At 48.1% G+C, this 19,548-nt stretch overlaps 1 protein-coding gene across 6 annotated transcripts in view; it reads left to right on the top strand.

Moving 5' to 3' along the window:
- Ankrd6 (ankyrin repeat domain 6) overlaps positions 1-19,548 on the top strand; it is a 148,098-nt gene that overhangs the window by 125,083 nt on the left and 3,467 nt on the right. For 5 of the 6 annotated variants that reach the window (XM_021160920.2, XM_029476791.1, XM_029476790.1 and 2 more), the window contains exons 6-15: positions 1,963-2,061; positions 2,939-3,037; positions 4,179-4,277; positions 5,096-5,173; positions 7,655-7,759; positions 8,815-8,946; positions 9,282-9,467; positions 10,985-11,137; positions 16,218-16,331; positions 17,757-17,883. In XM_021160920.2, the coding sequence (XP_021016579.1) occupies positions 1,963-2,061; positions 2,939-3,037; positions 4,179-4,277; positions 5,096-5,173; positions 7,655-7,759; positions 8,815-8,946; positions 9,282-9,467; positions 10,985-11,137; positions 16,218-16,331; positions 17,757-17,883 (1,192 nt within the window). The remainder of the gene's footprint in view (positions 1-1,962; positions 2,062-2,938; positions 3,038-4,178; positions 4,278-5,095; positions 5,174-7,654; positions 7,760-8,814; positions 8,947-9,281; positions 9,468-10,984; positions 11,138-16,217; positions 16,332-17,756; positions 17,884-19,548) is intronic. The other variant, XM_029476792.1, reaches the window with a different exon arrangement.

Raw genomic sequence — 19,548 nt, 5'->3', positions numbered from 1 at the left:
TTTTGAGACAGGGTTTCTCTGTGTATCCCTGGCTGTCCTGGAACTCACTCTGTAGACCAGGCTGGCCTCGAACTCAGAAATCCTCCTGTCTCTGCCTCCCACGTGCTAGGTAAAGGCGCGCGCCACCACTGCCCAGCCAATGGTTGTTTTCTTAGTGGCAAAGTAAACGTGAATATACCATCTTTCTGGACCTGTTGGGTTTCTTTCATTCACTTCTTTTCTCAGCACACATCTAACCGCTGCCTTGAAGTCAACAGCTCAGCGATCAAGAGCATTTAAGACATCAATAGATGCCCTGCTGTGGAGAGCTAACCTTAGGGCTTCTCAGCTTAACTGCACAATAGGTTGTAGGAGAATTAAAACCTAAAAAAAAAACCAAGCTGACCAAACAAACAAAAACCTAATAAAATACATCAAGAAAAACCCAACTGTAAGCCAGGTCTGGTGACCAGAGAGAATGTGAGACTTAGCTTGCTTGTTGTGTACTTCAAATGTTGTAGTATCCTTTTTCAAAAGGAACGTAATCCCTGGGGTTTCTGAAGCCAGCGCTGTGAGGTCCAAAGGAGAGCAGGGGAGGGAGGGATGCACAAAGCTGTAGGCAGGTGCCATCCCAGCTCTCAGGCTCAGCAGGACAGAGCCTTGAGCCTGCAGTTGGCTGTGTGCTCAGAATGCCTCGCCTATTCTTCCTGTGAAGTAATGAGAAAATATTGGCAGCTGTTAGGACCCTGTTCCCCTGCAATCAAAGTGTTCAGTTCACACCATGGCATTTGCAAAATTTTTGTTGACATTCTTCTGAGGTGGTGTTTAAGTATGGTAAACAACAATATTGCCCTTAGGTCAACAATTTTCCATAGTTTAAGTGTTTATATTTAAAAACATTGAAGATCAGGCATTTCAATGCAGGCATCTCAATGCAGGCATCTCAACGCAGGCATCTCAACGCAGGCATCTCAACGCAGGCATCTCAATGCAGGCATCTCAATGCAGGCATCTCAATGCAGGCATCTCAACACAGGCATCTCAATGCAGGCATCTCAATGCAGGCATCTCAATGTAGGCATCTCAATGCAGGCATCTCAATGTAGGCATCTCAATGCAGTCATCTCAACACAGGCATCTCAACACAGGCATCTCAACGCAGGCATCTCAATGCAGGCATCTCAATGCAGGCATCTCAACGCAGGCATCTCAATGTAGGCGTCTCAATGCAGGCATCTCAATGCAGGCATCTCAATGCAGTCATCTCAACACAGGCATCTCAACACAGGCATCTCAATGTAGGCGTCTCAATGCAGGCATCTCAATGCAGGCATCTCAATGCAGGCATCTCAACACAGGCATCTCAATGTAGGCATCTCAACGCAGGCATCTCAATGTAGGCATCTCAACGCAGGCATCTCAATGTAGCCATCTCAACGCAGGCATCTCAATGCAGGCATCTCAATGCAGGCATCTCAACACAGGCATCTCAATGTAGGCATCTCAATGTAGGCATCTCAACGCAGGCATCTCAATGCAGGCCTACAATTCACATGTCAGTCTCCCCTTCCAGGAAATGTTTGTAGCACAGCTACTGCCCACAATGGTCAGAGTCCTCTCTGAGATGGGTTCAGCATTGTACACATGCTTGTGATTCAGAAAATACAAGCACCAATGACTCCTGCTTAGGCCTTCACAAAGGAGGCTCAAGCTCTGTTTCTGGTAAAGCAGTCAGGGCTAAGCGAGTGAAGTGTTTTTCTGAATGGCTTTAACTCATGAGGGGCAGAGGTGGGGCTCGGAGCCAAGGTTTAGGGACAGAGGGGACTCTACAGTCACGGTTCCTGTGGCAGCTGGGATCCCTGTCACGATGCAGAATATGACAGTGGCTGACTTCTCCCTGAGTAAGTATCTCACTGTGCACTGCAGGTCTGCGCAGGTCTATGCTGCTAACCCGTCGTCCTCCCTTCTCTCTGTCTCTCCAAGGCAGGGAACACAGCTCTGCACCTGGCCTGCCAGAACAGTCACTCCCAGAGCACTCGCATCCTCCTGCTGGGCGGCTCCCGGGCTGACCTCAAAAACAACGTGGGTGAAAGTACCAGGCTCTGAGGAGCACTGTTACGTAACCTTGGGGAAGAATGCCTCCAGAGCAGAGTCAGTGCTAATGGCTAGAAACTAAAATCTCTAAATTAGGATTTTGCTGTTTTCTGAGGGGTTGCTTAGGGAAAATGCTGCTTTTCCCACTTCTGCCTCAAGTTCACCTTAGCATTTCTTTACTATGTGTCTGTCAGGACTGAAAAGCCAGTAAGTCAGCAGTTTTCAATCTGTGGGTCGCGACCGCTCTGGCAAACCTCTATCTCCAAAAATATTTACATTACAATTAATTAATAACAGTAGCAAAATTACAGTAATGAAGTAGCATGGAGAATTTTACAGTTGTGGTCACTACAACATAAAGAGCCGCATTGAAGTGTCACAGCACTAGGAAGGTTGAGAACCACTTGTATAAATGCTTTAAGAATGTCTGGCCACATAAAAGGTTGTATTGTTGCCGAGGGGACAGTGCCAGGCAGGGCTGTCCTGTGGTACTCAGTACCGAGCGTCTTCAAAGGGCAGCTGTTAGTAACTGCAGTGCCCTTCTCATGAGCAGGCAGAGCGACTGTCAGTTTTCACTTCATTTATTTCAGACACTTTGTATTGTACAGGTCAGGCAGGCTCCATTATCTATCACCCACGTTAGCTTTTCCAAAGTGCTCATGGGAAGTGGGCATCTAGTTTTATATGCACAAAAGCAAAGCAAAGCAAAGATTCTTGGGATTGGAGCAGCTATGTTATAGGACTAGTTTATAGTTCAGGTTCACACTCCCTCGACATAGGTTGTCTGCCAGCTCTTAAGTGATGATCGTTGTTGTTGTTGTTATTTTGTAACTGCTGACTGCTGAAGTTGGCGTTCTGTCCACAGGCAGGGGACACCTGTCTGCACGTGGCTGCGAGGTATAACCACTTGTCCGTCATCAGACTCCTCCTCAGTGCTTTCTGCTCTGTTCACGAAAAGAACCAGGTCAGTGTGTACACCTCTTCATGGCCACGGCACTGTCCCCACAAGGGCAGCCTAATGGGGTAGAGGCTGCCAGGAAGTGTTGCCTTCCAACTTGTCTGGGACCCCACCAGCACTGTTCCGTGTGGGTATCCCATTGTTACAGTTACAGTGGCCTGGCTTACCTGGCCGCCTCCATCCTCGGACCTGCATCTTTACCAATCCAGTGCATATGACCACAGTTACAGAGTGAGCATTTTGGGGCGAGCTTGCCGTGCCTTTTGCTTACACTGGGATTTTACCAAGAAAACCTACAAAAAGGAGTGTGGTATAGAAAAGAAGCCAGGGCAACAGGTGCCTCAGGAATTCCACTGTTCCATTCCCTCATTGCCGCTTCTGTGTGAGCCGCTGAGTCTCCTGTTTAAAATTGAGCCTTTGGGAACTCTTCCTTCAGGGCTGGTCATCTGGGAACACTTTGTATAAGAGGATATGAAATGGGAAGGCTGGAGGTGGAAATGCAGAAAGCAGGGAGCTTTAACCAAAGCCTGGGCCTGCAGAGGAACTTTCCTGGGGCCCTGGTCCACACAGCTGACTGAGGGGCAGGCACGAGTTCTCAGCCTTTCCCCAGTCCCAGCTCAGAAGCCAATGCTTCTTTTTTTTTTGTTTTTTCGAGACAGGGTTTCTCTGTGAAGCCCTGGCTATCCTGGAACTCACTTTGTAGACCAGGCTGGCCTTGAACTCAGAAATCCGCCTGCCTCTGCCTCCCAAGTGCTGGAATTAAAGGCGTGCGCCACCACACCCAGTGAAGCCAATGCTTCTAACCCTGATCTCCCTGGGCTAATACACAGGGTGACCTGATCTTAGCCCCCGCCCCCCAAGCCTGTCTCCCAGAAGCTTTGAGGCCCCCTCATTCTGAGCTACCCATCTGGTCCTTTTCACCCCTACAAATGTAATCCTGGTTTGTGGCTTCGGGCTTCCTCGGGCAGGAAGGAGTATGGTGAACGCATTGACCATTCAGCTTTGGGGTCTCTCCCAGGCTTGCACGGAGAACTTAATGTTCTTGTGTCAAGTCTTGCTTGGATTTGGAGAACATCCTAGGCAGAGATGCATAGCTAGCCTAGAGCCAATGGGTCTGATGAACAAGCTATCTTCTGGTTGCTTGCAGGCTGGAGACACGGCCCTCCATGTGGCTGCTGCCCTAAATCACAAGAAGGTAGTTAAAGTCCTGCTGGAAGCTGGTGCTGACACAACCATTGTGAACAATGTAAGTTGAACTGCAGCAGTGAGTTCCACGGACGCGAAGGTCCTAAGGAGCCAGAGGGCTTCACCCAAGCCATAGCCCTGGGGACCCTCATCTGAACTGGGCCAGCTCCCAGCAGCCCCAGGAGTTAACAACTCTTTCCGACACTGGGTAGGTTGAGCATAGCCTGACGAGAGGAGAGTTCTGAGGGTTTTCAACAAGCTTGCCTGTGGGTCTCAAGATGGCCTCCTGACCAGTTGATAAGCCCAGAACTCCACTGCCTTTCTCTCTGAGACTGCCCCTCCATCCGTCCTTTTCCAGTATACCTGATCACTTTTGTAGGCCCCATAGTTGTAGGTCTCTTCTTCCAAGAGTCCTGCGGCCCAGAAGCTGTTGTTGCTTGTTTCCATGTCTAGCTTACCCTGCCCCAACCCCATCTTCTTCCTCCAGTATAGCCCTGAGCCTGTCTGGTGTTGTCCACAGTGACCAGGACACGTTCCCCTTTCCTTTAGAATCCAACTGGCATCCATCCCTGGCGTTTAATTGAACAACCCGCATGGCGACTGGAGCTTGCATTGTGCCAAGACTGCTCCTGTAGGAGATTCATGCCTAGCTGGATTTTCTGACCCTCTGTTGCTCCACAGAAATGTCCACCTTGCCCTTCCTCATGTTACCTCCCTCTTTTCCTGCCCTCTGAGGCTAAGAGGCTTTAATGGGCCTTGCTGATGTAGTCCACCGAGGAGCTGAGGTCTAGGAGCGGCCCTTCCTTTAGTGTGATGTGACCTGGAGCTATCTACTCCTGGTGTTCCTTTGTCACCTGCATCCCCTTTGTCTTTCCTCAGGCAGGCCAGACCCCGCTGGAGACTGCCCGCTACCACAATAATCCTGAAGTGGCACTACTACTCACCAAGGCTCCCCAGGTAGGACTTACTGCATCTTACTGATCATGTCGGGCTGCTCGGTAGCTGGGATTCTCTGGCCGTGAGCTACTGAAACCAGTTGAAGATAAGTAAGAAACCAGGCAGTAGAGTGTAAGCCTCCGGGGTGCCATTGTCTCACTGTGGTGTGATCTTGCTGCCATAGTTTCCTAGACCTTCCCTTCTCAAATGCCCAGCCAGGGGCACATGTTCCAGTTCAGACCACTCTAGGTCAAGGCTGTGGCTGAAGAGGGTGGGCCTCCTACAAATCAGACAAGGACCTTGGAGAAATAAGAGCCATTTCCCAAAGAAAGTAGGTCAGAGGAGCATTCTGTCTAGACAGATCAGTAAATAGGCAACAGAGGCAGTGAAATACAGACTAGGTCTCCCCCTCTTTTGTTCCTTATTCAGAAATGATGACTGATTTTATTAATTGAGGCTGACATTAAGTAACCATAAGAGTTTGTAATCATGGCAACCTGAAATTACAGCTTTTCTTCCCTCATACTTACACCCTCTCCTGACAGTCTCTGTATAACTGGGTCTACCCTCTCCACGCTCCCTCATGCCATAGCCAAGACAGGACAGTGTTCTGGAGTGTTCACCATTACCTAGTCTAGTAGAGTCAATTCCTTAGTATTGGGAAGGCAGGCTATTCCACAGCAAGGCTGGAAACGCAGTTTTGTCCACCTTATTGAGGCATTTTATATATATGTGTGTGTGTGTGTGTGTGTGTGTGTGTGTGTGTGTGTATACACACATAAATGTAGGCAAAACACCCATACACATAAAACATTTGAAAAAAATGGCTTAGGTTTTCTATATATAACTGAACAGCAGCTGGATAGATGACTGACGTACTGTAGAAATTCCATGTCTTAGAGTTTTACCGCTGTGAACAGACACCATGACCAAGGCAACTCTTATAAGGATAACATTTAATTGGGGCTGGCTTACAAGTTCAGGGGTCCAGTCCATTATTATCAAAGTGGGAACATGGCAGCATCCTGGCAGGCATGGTGCAGTAGGAGCTGAGAGTTCTACATCTTCATCTGAAGGCTGTTGGTAGAAGACTGACTTCCAGGCACTTAGGACAAAGATATTAAAGCCCACATCCACAAGGCCACACCTCCCAACAGTGCCATTTCCTTGGCCAAGCATATACAAACCATTACATTCCATATACAGTTTTACATACCAAGTCTCATCCTTGCACTGAGGAACGTTGAATGTACATGCACACACTCCTTGCATATTGTTTTGTTGCTACCTGCTTTGCCTATAACAGAAGTCCCTTCTCTGAAGCCCTTAGTTACGTATAGCTTTTGGTGAGCACAGCAACACTCAGAACATGCCTTTTCCCAAGGCCTCTGTCTGGGCCAGCGTTCACTGACTGCTGCAGCCTGGAAAGCGCTGCTGCTGTTCTGTTTGGTCCACGTGACCCTGAGAACAGCCTCGGACCTTGCAGTTTCCCACCTCTGCGGAGGGATGCGCGCTGCTGCTCTTTTGGGTTCAGATGACCTTGAGTCACTTGTCCTAGATGGCGGCTGTGTTCCACAAATGTGAAGAAGTTCGGGCTTGAGCTCAGCTGTGCCTTGGTGTAAGAGTCCACGGACCAGGCAAGCAATCAGCACTAATGGCTTTCTCAGACTTGACCGTCTGTACTGTCACTAAGTGTGGTTTGTGGCAGTGGCTCTGAGACTAAGGACCAGTGGTTGAAGGCTCCTGGTTCCTCAGACCTGTGTTCTGTGGCTAAACACATTCGGCCAACTAAATATCTTAGTGGCTAAGGACAAGCAGTGACTGCAGGTACAGCCATCTCCTGGTCCCGGCTGATTACAGCAGCCCCCTTCTTTCCCTTTGATGAGGAGAACCTCTTGGTAGCCAAAACCATGTGCTGCTCATCCAGCTGCTACTGGGTACCCCAGCATCTACTGGCCTATACCCTTGTTGGCTCCTTCCACCTTAACTGCATTGTTAGGGGCAGACACCAATCTTCCTTTTGGGACGCCACAGTTAATCTGATGGCTCACAGATACCCTCGGTGTTGTATGAATTAAGTCAATGGTGTTTTGGGCATGTGCTTTGGTCAAGGGTACTAGAAGGTGGGAAATGAAACTGCCTGGCGCAGGCCTGCCTCTTGACATGACTTTCCGATGGAGGTAGCATTCTCTGGGCTCTGCACACCTATCTGGCCATGCCAGCCCAGCACATAAATGCTTGGTGTTGTTATCATCAGAGAAGTTTCTTGTGATTGGAGATGATATCGTACTGTTGTCTGGGTCCCTGTTGTGCTCAGCACAAGACTGAGGAGGAGGCGGTATACATGGTCCAGCGGTTTCTATGACTACTAGTGTTTCCCACCAGGCTGTGCGTTCTGTTAGGTCAGAGTGCCATGCTGTGCCGTGCCGGGGGAGAATTCTCTGCCACATGCTGATGCTATGCCTGCTTCACCCCTACAACTATAGTATTTGTCTCTTTTAGATCTTGCGCTTCAGTCGTGGGCGAAGCCTGAGGAAAAGGAGAGAGAGGCTCAAGGAAGAGAGGAGGGCCCAGTCTGTGCCCCGAGATGAGGTGGCACAGAGCAAGGTATGAGAGTTCTTCTGCAGATCCCAAGTGCCCTCTTGTCCAGCCTCACTGCTGCCCTCCTCAGCATGTCCTTCCCCCTGGGTTCAGGCTGCTGTCCCTCCCTTGTGTCTCTAGTTCTCTCCACAGTTCCAGACCTGGTGTCTTTATGTGTATGTGAGGGATTGGCCTTCATCCTCCCTTTGGGCCCCATGTGCCCTCAGCCTTTGTCCCATTGAGCACACACCCGCACTGTACCCTGAGTTGTGCCGATGTTTGGTTCTTCTGTGCTGTTGTGCTGTCTCCTGGAGCCGTGTTAGTAATGGAAATTCTCAGGGCTCGGCTTGGACCTGCTGGGACAGGAGCTTCCGGTGGGCACCTGGTCTGTTGGAAACAGCGTTCTAGGTGATTCTGAGACCCGCTAGGGCAAGCTGCTGCTTCCGTTTCTAACTAGAGAATAGACCAAGGCAACTCTTAGGGCTTCTGTGTGGGCATCAGAAAAGGAAGGCAGCAGGCACACCAGGGTTGGGGAGTGCATAGGCTTTGTGCTTGCGTTGGAGTCCCCTCTGCTCCGTTCACCCCTCAGCAGGTGCCATTGGGCCGTGAACAACATGGTATCCCTCGTAAGGTTTTATTTGAGGAGGGTGCGGAGGGGCAGGGTCTCCTTATGTAGCCCTGGCTGGTCTGGAACTCACTACGTAGACTAAGCTGTCCTCGAACTCAGAGTTGTACCTGCCTCTGCTGAGATTAAAGACATGTGCGACATGCCCAGCTCTTTGAGAGTTCTTGGCAGGGACCACGATATAGAGACTTTTTCTGGACATGGTGCTACACACCTTTAAACCAAGCATCTAAGTATACACGCAAGAGCATGCTTCACTTCCTACAAATAAAATCCCGGCCAGCCAGCCAAAAGAAGCTGCCGCTGAGCCCACCCACCATGTAGAAGATGTCTGTCACTGATTAATGTCTCTGTGGGCCCATTATTGGAGGGAGTCTTGCAAGCACCAGTGTTCCCAGCTGGCCTCAGAGGCAAAAGGCTCAAGTGCAATAATTGGGTTTTATTTTTTCCTTTGCAGGGAAGTGTCTCAGCAGGAGACACCCCCAGCAGTGAACAAGCAGTACCCCAAAAAGAGGAAGCTAGAAGAGATTGTCCACCAGCTTCCCAGGAGCCAAGAAAGGATGAGAGGAGGAGAAAGTCGAGGCCAGAGGTCAGGAGCGAGCAGAGAGGGGAGGGAAGGGGAGCCATGGGGCTGGTTGGCTTGCAGGAGGGTCTAGGGTGACTTGCCCCGCTAGGACAGCATTGCTTTGGCTGGCTGTTTGGGAACAGGCACAAAAATGAAATCTACTGGCTTTAGATGGAGGAGATGGTACTCATGGGTTTCTGGGTGTGCTCTCTGAGCTCAGAAGCAAGATGGGGCTCTTTGTTTTTTATTTTGAGACAGGATTATACTGTAGCGTTGGATGGGAGATAGGAAGTGCTGGCAGGGTGTCATTCTGGTGGGTGTCGCCAGAACTTAGGAGTGGCGACCCTTCTTTCCCATAGGTGTCAGCACTATCTGACCCCACGCCAGCAGCAGACCAACAGCCTGGACACCAAAAGAACCTGCACAGTCATCACCACCCCAAAAAGAAGAGCAGACATCGGTGTTGGTCCCCACCTCCACCCCACGGGTTCAGGGCGTACCAGCTATACACGCTGTACCGGGGCGAGGATGGAAAAGTGATGCAGGTACCACAGGTTGCATTGGCCTAGAGCCCTGCAAGGGCCGAGGTCTTGGGAAGCCTCTGCCCGGAGGTTGATGGACCCTGCTGTGTAGACCTGGGGGAGGGGGAGCACTGCCTGTGCATTCTGCACCATCCTTAGGGGACCTCTGCTTTGAGGCCCCAGAGTGGGTGGATTCCAAGCCTCTCACGATCAGAATCTTAGTGCCTTTGGACCCAACGTTCAACCCATGAGACCTTCCAAAGTTAGCATGGGGATTAGTCTGGCCTCTAAGTCTTCTGCCTCCCCCAGTATCTTGCCTTGCACAGTGGTTGCTCAAGATGGTCAACGAATAAAGAAGGACAAATTCCTTTCTCTTCTTTTCTTCTTTTCTTTTTTCTTCCTCCTCTCTCCTCTCCTCTCCTCTCCTCTCCTCTCCTCTCCTCTCCTCTCCTCTCCTTTTTTTTGTTTTTTTGTTTTGTCCCCCTCCCTTCCCTTTCTCCCTCTTGCTCTGGCCCATAGGTTTTTTAAATTTGTTTCTCATTATGGATGGTTGTGAGCCACCATGTGGTTGCTAGAATTTGAACTCAGAACCTCTGGAAGAGCAGTAACATGCTCTTAACCTCTGAGCCACCTCACCAGCCCAAGAAGGGCAAATTTCAATCTGTCTGTCTGTCTGTCTCTCTGTCTGTGTTTGTGTGTGTGTGTGTGTAGTACAACCAATTTAAGCCTATTCCCAACTAGCTTACAAATAAATGAGACTCAGATTATGGTTATTTTATTTGGCTTTGACAATTACTGGGTGGGGTCGCTCCTAATCTGCTTTCCCACCTGCTGACCTGACTGCCTCCCCAGCAGTGTTCCGCACACACTTGCTGTTTCTCTGTCCACGAGCTCATGGTACCTCTCGTCACACGAGCTCATGGTACCTCTCGTCACGTGGCGCCTTCTCCCCTCCCCGTTGTCACCTCTCTTTTCTAACTCTTGCTTCTCCACCCCCAACTGGGGAACTCAAAACCCATCCACCTCTGATCCCTCCAGTAATTGGCTCTCACCAATTTTATTTAACCAATAGTTTTAAGGAACAAGGTTTGCACAACAAAACCTTGTAAACCTGAGAATTTACTGGTAGGCCTAGACCTTTGGGTATAGAATTTATAGCATTACAATATATTAGCAACAGACCAAGCCTCAGTGAGTGAGTGTGTGTATTTGTGTATGTATTTGGGTGCATACTCCTGTGTGTGCCCTTGCAGAAGCCAGCAGAGGGTGCTGGGTCCCCTGCTCTACCCTGCTCTGTCCCTTCCCACCTTATCCTTTGAGACAGGGTCTTTCACTGAACTGAAAGGCCAGCAAGCTCCAGTGATCTCCTGTCGCTGCCCTCTTCCCTCTTCCCCCAGCTCGGGAATTACAGACATACAGCCAGCCATACTTGTATTTTTACACAGGTTATGGGTTCTGAACTTAGGCCCCCAAACTTACAGAGAGAGTAGTCCTCCCAGGGAGACATCTTTCCCCCCAATTCCTTTTCCTTTCCCTCCTAGGCACCAATAAAAGGTTGTCGCTGTGAACCTCTAATCAACAAGCTGGAGAACCAGTTGGAGGCGACTGTGGAGGAAATCAGAGCTGAGTTAGGCTCGGTGCAGGATAAAGTGAACGCAAAGCTGGGCCAGATGGAGAGCAAGACCCAGCACCAAGTAAGCAAGGCTCTGTCTCTCGATGGCGGCCATGAAGGGCATGTGTTGTGGCTCAGTGTTAGAGCCTTGGCCTAGCATGGACCAGCCTCGGGCATATAAAATGTCGAGATTATAAAAGTCATGATAGTGGCGCATGCCTGTGATACCAACACAGGAGGCCGAGTCAGGAGAATCACAGATTCAAGGACAGTCTGGATAATAGAGAGACTTTGTCTCTTAAAAAAAAAAAAAAAAGAAAGAAAGAAAAAAGAAAAGAAGAGAAAAGAAGTGGATAGTGGTGCACACCCTTAATCCCAGCACACAAGACAAAGAGGTCTCTTAAGTGTGAGGCCAGCCCGTTCTTACAGCTAGAGCTACACAGAGAAACTCTGTCTTTGAGGCAGAGGCAGGTGAATTTCTGAGTTTGAGGCCAGCCAGCTCTACAGGGTGAGTTCCAGGACAGCCAGGGCTATACAGAGAAACCCTGTCTCGAAAAACCAAAAAAAAAAAAAAAAAAAAACCAAAAAACCTAAAAACAGGAAAGAGAGAAAAGCAATACATTTTCATTTCAGAGCATTTAAAAAAAAAAAAAAAAAGGAAGCCGGGCAATGGTGGCGCACCTCTTTAATCCCAGCACTTGGGAGGCAGAGGCAGGTGGATTTCTGAGTTCAAGGCCAGCCTGGTCTACAGAGTGAGTTCAAGGACAGCCAGGGCTACAACAGAGAAACCCTGACTTGAAAAAAACCAAAAAAAAAAAAAAAAAAAAAAAAAAAAAAAAAAAGAAAGAAAGAAAAAGGAAACTCAACATTAGAGATGCCACCAATTAACCACAGCCCATGGTGATTTAAAGAAAACACTATTGATATCTAGGTTTCTTTTCTTCATGGTGCTCTTCTGAGACCGGGCCGTGTGGGGTCAAGCTTGTCTCAGACTCACCGTGGCTGAGGAGGCCTGGAACTTGGGATCTTCCACCTCAGTTTCCCGAATGCTGGGGTTGCAGATCTGCATGCCACACCTGTTCTGACCTGCTGGGGACTGAACCCCAAGCGTGTTGAGCAAGGATCTCCCCACTGAGGCCCACCACCAACTCCTCTGTCTAACCTTGCATCCAAAGAAAAGCTGAGAAGACTGAAGTCATGGATACTTTTATACCCATGCTGAGAGTCAACCAATTTTCTGGTTTTGTTTTAAGGTGGCGCACGCCTTTAATCCCAGCAGAGGCAGGCAGATTTCTGAGTTCGAGGCCAGGTCAGCCTGGTCTACAAAGTGAGTTCCAGGACAGCCAGGGCCACATAGAGAAACCCTGTCTCGAAAAAAACAAAAAATCAAAAAACCAAAAAAAAACCAAAACCAAAACCAAAAAAAACCAAAAAACCCAAAAAGAAAAAAGAAAAAGTCACACTGCGTGGCCCAGGTTGGTCTTGAACTCTGATCCCCTTCCAAGTGCTGGATCAGAAGTGGAGACCACACACCCAGCTTCAGTTCTTAGCTTTTCGTCCCTCTTATCGTCTCTCTATTTTCTTCTGGAACTGAGGGAGACTGAGTGGCTGTGCCCTGTGGTTGTATCACCTCTCCTTACCTGACAGTCCACCTGGGATAAGCAGGGTTCATCACATTTAAGAGAATCAACAATAATTGCACAATATCCGGTCCATGTTCACACTTTCTCGGTTTTTCCTGAGAATTTTATTTAGCTCTTTTTTCCCCAGGTTATTTATTCATTTAATTTTTTTAAAAAAAGATTTATTTATTTATTATATCTAATTACATTGTAGCTGACTTCAGACACACCAGAAGAGGGCATCTGATCCCATTACAGATGGTTGTGACCCTCCATGTGGTTGCTGGGATTTGAACTCAGGACCTCCGGAAGAGCAGTCAGTGCTCTTAACCGCTGAGCTATCCCTCCAGCCCTATTTAATTTTTTTTGAGACTCAGTCTCATGTAGCCCAGGCTGGCCTCGTACATAGCTGGAAGGGTTGGTATGTGCTGCCACACCCAACTGTTTGGTTAGAATCTTGGTTTAGATCCTTTGTGTACCTGACTGGGGTTCTGTGGTCTCTTTGAGTGCCTCCTGGTCCCTTCTAGCTTTCTGTGTCTTCTAAGCACCCATGCCGGTTGTCCTATTGCCTTCTATTGCCTTCTGAATCTGTTTGCTAGTGTCTTCATGTGTGTTTAAGTTGTGACTTCAACCCTGCACTTTGCCAACAGAAAGGTCTGAGACAATGGTTCATGGTTCTGAGTGTGTGGTCTCAAGGTGGCCGCAGCGGGTGCTGGGGAGGGGAATTCTTGGGCCCATTCCTCATCCATAGAGCTGAATTTAATCTCCATGACTGAATTCTGAGTGAGACCCACAAGCCTGTGACTAGCAAGACCTCCAAGTGCTACTGTTAATGTCTGTGAACAGTTAGTTATTTGGGTCCCAAGAACCTAATAATTATTCAACAGTTACTTTAGGTTCCAAGGAATACTTCTGCAAGCACGTGCCGTGGTCAGTAGTGTGAACTCCAGACTGCCCTCCACAGGGAGGCGCAGAATGTCAGGGGACTTCAGGGTTACTGATGCTAAGCTGGGCACTTGTTTTCTTCCGCTGTGAAAGTGGACTTTCCTTGTCTCTAAAAGAAATGTGCAGTGGGTAAGATTTTTTTCATTAAGATATGCCTACGGAACCATACAGAATAGTGTGTTTTAGAGAAAGTTCTCCCCACTAAAGACATGCGATTCCTGCCACCATTCCTTGGCGCTCGCTTGCTTGTCCTTGCAGGTTTTCTTTCGTCACTCAGAACTGCCCTGACTATTTCTAGAGCGACAGGGACGGCTGTGTCTTGGCAGCTCGTTTTCCCATCCTGCAGTGTGCCTCAATGCAGCCCTGTGCCCGTGTGAGGGCTCTCTGCAGGTGTGAGACCTTGGGTCACACTGACTTCATCAGCCTGGATCAAGACTTTTCAAGAGTTGAAACCAGGCAGTTTGTTCCCAACATATTTAAACCCAGTATAGTTTGGAAAAATAGGTTTCCTGGTGTAATACAACCCCCAGTGCATAATTACATCAAAATTCAACTCAGGGTATGTATCATTTCTTACAAAAAGATGGGTTCTAGAGACAGACTTCCTATACTAGTTTAAGGGTTTAAAGGCCTACCAGGTCTCAGTGATACATCACAGAGGTCATTTGGGCTATTAGCCACCTCTGGCCCTGGTCGTGGGGGTCATTTAGATCACTGGTCACCTCTGGTCCCGGCTGTAGGAGCTTAATAAAGCCTAGCCCAACAGTTAATGCAGATCACCAGGCTATTAATCATGTCTGATTCTTAGCTTTCTGGATAGAAAACCAGCTTTTATTTTTTTTGTCTTGTTTTATTTGTTTTACATTTTTCCCATTGTAAAGAGAATCCTGTGTTCTTAACATTCTCTGGAGATCTGTGGGGCAGAGACCTTCATGCTATGTTCCCAGCACCTGTGCGGGAGGATATTTGTATACCTTTTCACTTAATTTTATGCATCAGGAGCACTTTCCCATGTCCTTAGTTACATCGTATTCACCTATTAATATAACATAATTAAGCTTTTCTCAAACTCATGAATAATGTTACGACAAAAAAGTTTGGCTACTTCTTAGACTAAAAATGTTTTCACATTTAATTGAGTGTGTATGTGTATGTGTGTCTCCCTCCCTGTCTCTCCTCTTTCAGGCAGTGTGTCACTTTGTAGCCCTGGTTGGCCTAGTACTTGCTGTGTAGAACAGGATGGGCTCACGGAGACCTGCCTGCCTCTGCCTCCAGCATGCAGGAGAGAAGGTGCACCACCACTCCCACCACGCCCACAGAGGCTGAACAGTTTTCAGATTTACGTGCCTCTTGCATTTTGTGGAAAGAATATTTGAAAACTCCTCAGGTTATGATGCATTAGCCAGTCTATACCCACAGAGGACTGTGTCAGGTGAAAGCTAGATCCCTAGGGCCTCTTAGTGTGGAGATGATGGCAGACTGACGGGGGTGGTCAGTTCTCTTTCCAAACGGCAAGGGAGGGATGTGAACCTGGTCAGTGTAAGTCAGGAGCCTGGGCCAACCAACGTTCTCTCTCTGTATCTCTCTCTCTCTGCATCTCTCTCTCTGTCTCTCCCTCTCTGCTTTTATTTTCATTGTATATGCATTGGTGGTTTGCCTGCATGTATGTCTGTGTGAGGGTGTCAGATCCCCTGGAACTAGAGTTCTAGACAATGGTGAGCTGCTGAGAGTTGAACCTGGGCTTTTATGGAAGAACAGCCACTGATCTTCCCCAGCAACCAATATCACAAACACCTGGCAGTGGGCTTCATCACTGGGCACACACATGGGTCCAAGGAATGGTCAGAACATTGGCAGACATATGGATTCTAGGAGCGGCCAGAGCATTGTGCACCTCTATTTTTCTAAATCAGTGAAGGTAGTTCTGCTAACAATGAGATGTATTTTGCCAATTTCAGGGCTTCCGTGACCTTTTACATTCTGTCAGGATCTTTCATTCGCATGTATCACCAGTGAGCCCTGTGGCTAGCTCCTTATAACACTAGCTTTGGTCACTTTTTTGGGACCTTGTCAGATCAATGAGGTTGGTCTAGCATAGGAGTTAGGGCCTACAGGATTGTTACACGACCCCAGAAAGGTTGTTGAGTGATGTTGGCACTTGTAAGCAGCCTTTGAAAGAGCCTCTGTTTCCTTTCCACGCACGCTTTGGCTGCCTTTAATGAAGCAATAGGGAACATGTTCACTGCGGGGGTTCGATAGTTGTTCCTAATGATAACTTTGGCACATACATCCTAAGGCCCATCAGAATCCTGCCTACATGATCTGCATATACATACATAATATATAAAATATAACATTTACAAGATAAAATATACAAATATTGTATACTTTTGTGAACTGGTGCTCTACCAAGTTCTTAGGACTTACGGATGAAAATTAGGGACAACAGAATACGAGTAGGATAGAATCTTGTGTTATGAAATAGGGCAGAAGGAAGAACTGAAGTCCTTTGTCTCTTGTGGACTCTGCTCATGGGTGGAGGCCAGAGTCCCTTCTTAGGTAATTTTAGGATGTGTTCTGTCTCTTGAACCCTAGATGTGCGTTTTGGACAAACTGATGGTGGAACGGCTGTCCGCGGAGAGAACAGAATGCATGAATCGCCTGCAACAGCATGCAGCTGCTGAGAAGCAAGAGGGAGAGAAACGTCAGGTAAGAACCAGTGTCTGTCCGTCCTTCTGCTGGTTCACCATGTCTGCTGAGCCGCTCCAGGTCTAGCAATGCAAACCCAGAGGCTGGGAGTGCAGAGGCCATTTGCATTCCATAGGCCGTTGTTTCTGTAGCCCTAATAAAGTTAGGAGCGAAGAGTGTGTAGTCCTATGTGAGCGAGTTGCCGAGCCCACTGGACAGTGTGCTGGAAAAGCCATCTTTGCCAGTCAGTTCTCTCTATTGTCCATTCTTCAGTTCCTTCTTCAGGAGTCTACTGCTTTTCCAGGCCCACAAATGGGAGTTTGTGAGAACAGCCAAAAACACTAGTTTGGAACATTTGCAAGATGTTAGGCATCTGAGTTCTGGGTGACTCGGAGCCTTCACTTGGTGACAGACATGGCCTATGGGACGATGAGTGATCCCTAACCTTTATATGTGCCAATTGTAACCTCAAGTGTCAGAATTTAAAAGCTCATTCTTGGGTCTGGAGAGATGGTTCAGCGGTTAAGAGCACTGGCTGCTCTTTCAGAGGTCCTGCGTTCAATTCCCAGCAACCACATGGTGGCTCATGACTGTTTGTAATGGGATCTGATGCCCTCTTCTGGTGTGCCTGACACACCAGTGTACTCATATACATACAATAAATAAAATCTTAAAAAAAAAAAAAGTTCATGGGGACTAGAGCATTGGCTCAGTAGTCAAGAGTGTGTCTGTTCTTCCAGAGGACCTGGCACCCACGCTGGCCTGCCACTCTAGCTCCAGGGTATCTAACACTCTTCTCACCTCCATGGGTACATGCATACACAGATTGTCATGGTGGGTTGGGAAGATGTGTATGCCATGGCACATGTGTGGAGCTCAGGACAAATTGTGGAAGTCAGTTCTCTCCTACCACGTGGGTTCTGGGGATTGAACTGAGGTCTTTAAATTTGGCAGCAAACATTATCACCACTGAGCCATCTTTCCAGCCCATAAAGTAAATCTTTAAATAATATTGTTTTAAAAGACTATTTATGCCAGACAGTGGTGGCGCACGCCTTTAATCCCAGCACTTGGGAGGCAGAGGCAGGCAGATTTCTGAGTTCGAGGCCAGCCTGGTCTACAGAGTGAGCTCCAGGACAGCCAGGGCTACACAGGGGAACCCTGTCTCAAAAAGCAAACAAACAAAAAAACTATTTATTTGTGTGCATGGGTGCTTTGTCTGCATGTGTGCCTGTGTACCATGTGGGTGCCTGGTTCCCTTAGATCCTCCGAGACTGGAGTTATAGACTGTAAACTGGTTGTGAGCTGATATCTGGGTGCTGAGAATAGAACTCAGGTCCCCTTAACTGCTGAACCGTCCCTCCAGCCCACCAAAACGTCACTCTTGATGCTTTAATTCCTAAGCCTCAGCAAACTCAATCTTCTGTGTATTATTTGTTATTTTAGATGTCTTTGGTAGATGAACTAAAAGCCTGGTGCATGCTGAAGATCCAGAGTCTGGAGCTAAGACTCTCTGGAGAGTCTCGGACCTTCAGAGCTAAATCCACACCATCTCCGTCTGACTCCACTCCAGGTAACTCACACACAGAAAGTCTCTGAGAGGTCCACTCCTCCTCCTTCCTGACCTGAAAACTGTCCATGCTCCAGAGCTGCAGCAAACACCGTGAGGCTCAAATGTTAGGAAGCCTGAAGTAATCCGACATGCGAGAGTGTGGAATAAAACAAGGGATGTTGACACCAGGCCAAAAGCAGCCCGGGGAGAAAAGGGTTTATTTGGCTTACACGTTCCAGGTCACAGTCCATTACTGAGGGAAGTCAGGGTAGGAACTGAAGGTAGGAACCTGAAGGCAGGAACTGACACAGACCTTGAAGGACATCCTGGTTCCCAGTTTGCTCCGCTTGTCTTCTTATACACTCCAAGCCCAGGGTACGCCCAGGAGGCTGGGCTCTCCCACATCAACCGTTAATGAGGAAGGTGCTCCCACTGACCTGCCTGTAGGCAATCCGAAGGACGCATTCTCTCACCTGAGGTTCCTCTTCCCAGACCACCCTAGCTTCTGTCAAGGGTCAGTGGATCCTAAAGCCGAGTGATGCAGGACCAGCTTTCTCCCGGGCAGGCCACTCCCCCTGTTTCCCCTATTGCCCCTATTGCAGTGGCCTCTTGCCTTTACTTAAACCTGCAAAGCAGCCATCAGTGGCCTGAACGTGTCCTAGGTGCTAAGGCATGCTTTAAATGATGACTCGTCAGCTGCAGTGAGTACACTTGATAATTCTTAAAACTAGCATGTGTCCATTGTACAAAACGGTTTCATTATATTTCCACACATATGCATCACCCCAAATTCCACCTGGTACCCTCCCTTCTGCTAATTCCTTTACAGACATCCCCTATACAACTGTAAAAGTCTAGATTCTAGTTGGACATGGTGGCACACACCTTTGATCCCAGCACTTGGGGAGGCAGAGGCAGATGGATCTCTGTGAGTTCAAGACCAGCCTGCTCTACTTTTCAAGTTCTAAAACAGGACTATATAGCGAGACCTTGTTTCAAGAAGGTTCTGAATATAAGGGAAAAACATCTATGACCTGCCCCTTTTTAGTCTGGGCTATTTCACTTACAATAATCTCAGGTTATATCTATTTTCCTGCAAATAATATAATTTTTCCCTTATGGAAAAATTATGTATGTAAGCCATATTTTCTTTACATGATAATTCTAAAGATGTTAAAGCTTGATAATTAGATCCTACTGGGGGCTCTGATAGCTCAGGCACTTAATATAGCCCTGTTTCCATGGCTTTAGCTCTGTACCAGCAAATTTAGAAACATTTGAGCCAACTTGTCATGCTAGGAGTAGCTATGGACCTAGCCATGGTGAATGGAACATGGGTTGCAGAGCCGGATGAGGAGTGTGGCTTACCTTCCTCTCAACTCTGCTGTCACCCTAAAATCCCTCCTAAGGAAGCGTTCCTGCAGGGTATGATGGCACCTGCCTTTGTTCTCAGCATTTAGGAGGCAAAGGCAGGTGGATCTCTGAGGTTGTCTAAATCGTTAAGACCCTTTCCCAAACAAAGAAAGGGCCCAAAAAACCAAATTGGTGCTGGGTGTGGTGGCGCATGCCTTTAATCCCAGCACTTGGGAGGCAGAGGCAGGCGGATTTCTGTGTTCGAGGCCAGCCTGGTCTACAAAAGTTGAGTTCCAGGACAGCCAGGGCTACACAGAGAAATCCTGTCTCAAC

The sequence above is a fragment of the Mus caroli genome, chromosome 4 (assembly GCF_900094665.2).
Source record: "Mus caroli chromosome 4, CAROLI_EIJ_v1.1, whole genome shotgun sequence".
NCBI lineage: Eukaryota > Metazoa > Chordata > Mammalia > Rodentia > Muridae > Mus > Mus caroli.
The sequence above is the reverse complement of the archived record's forward strand: the minus strand, read 5'-3'. Positions and strand labels throughout refer to the sequence as shown.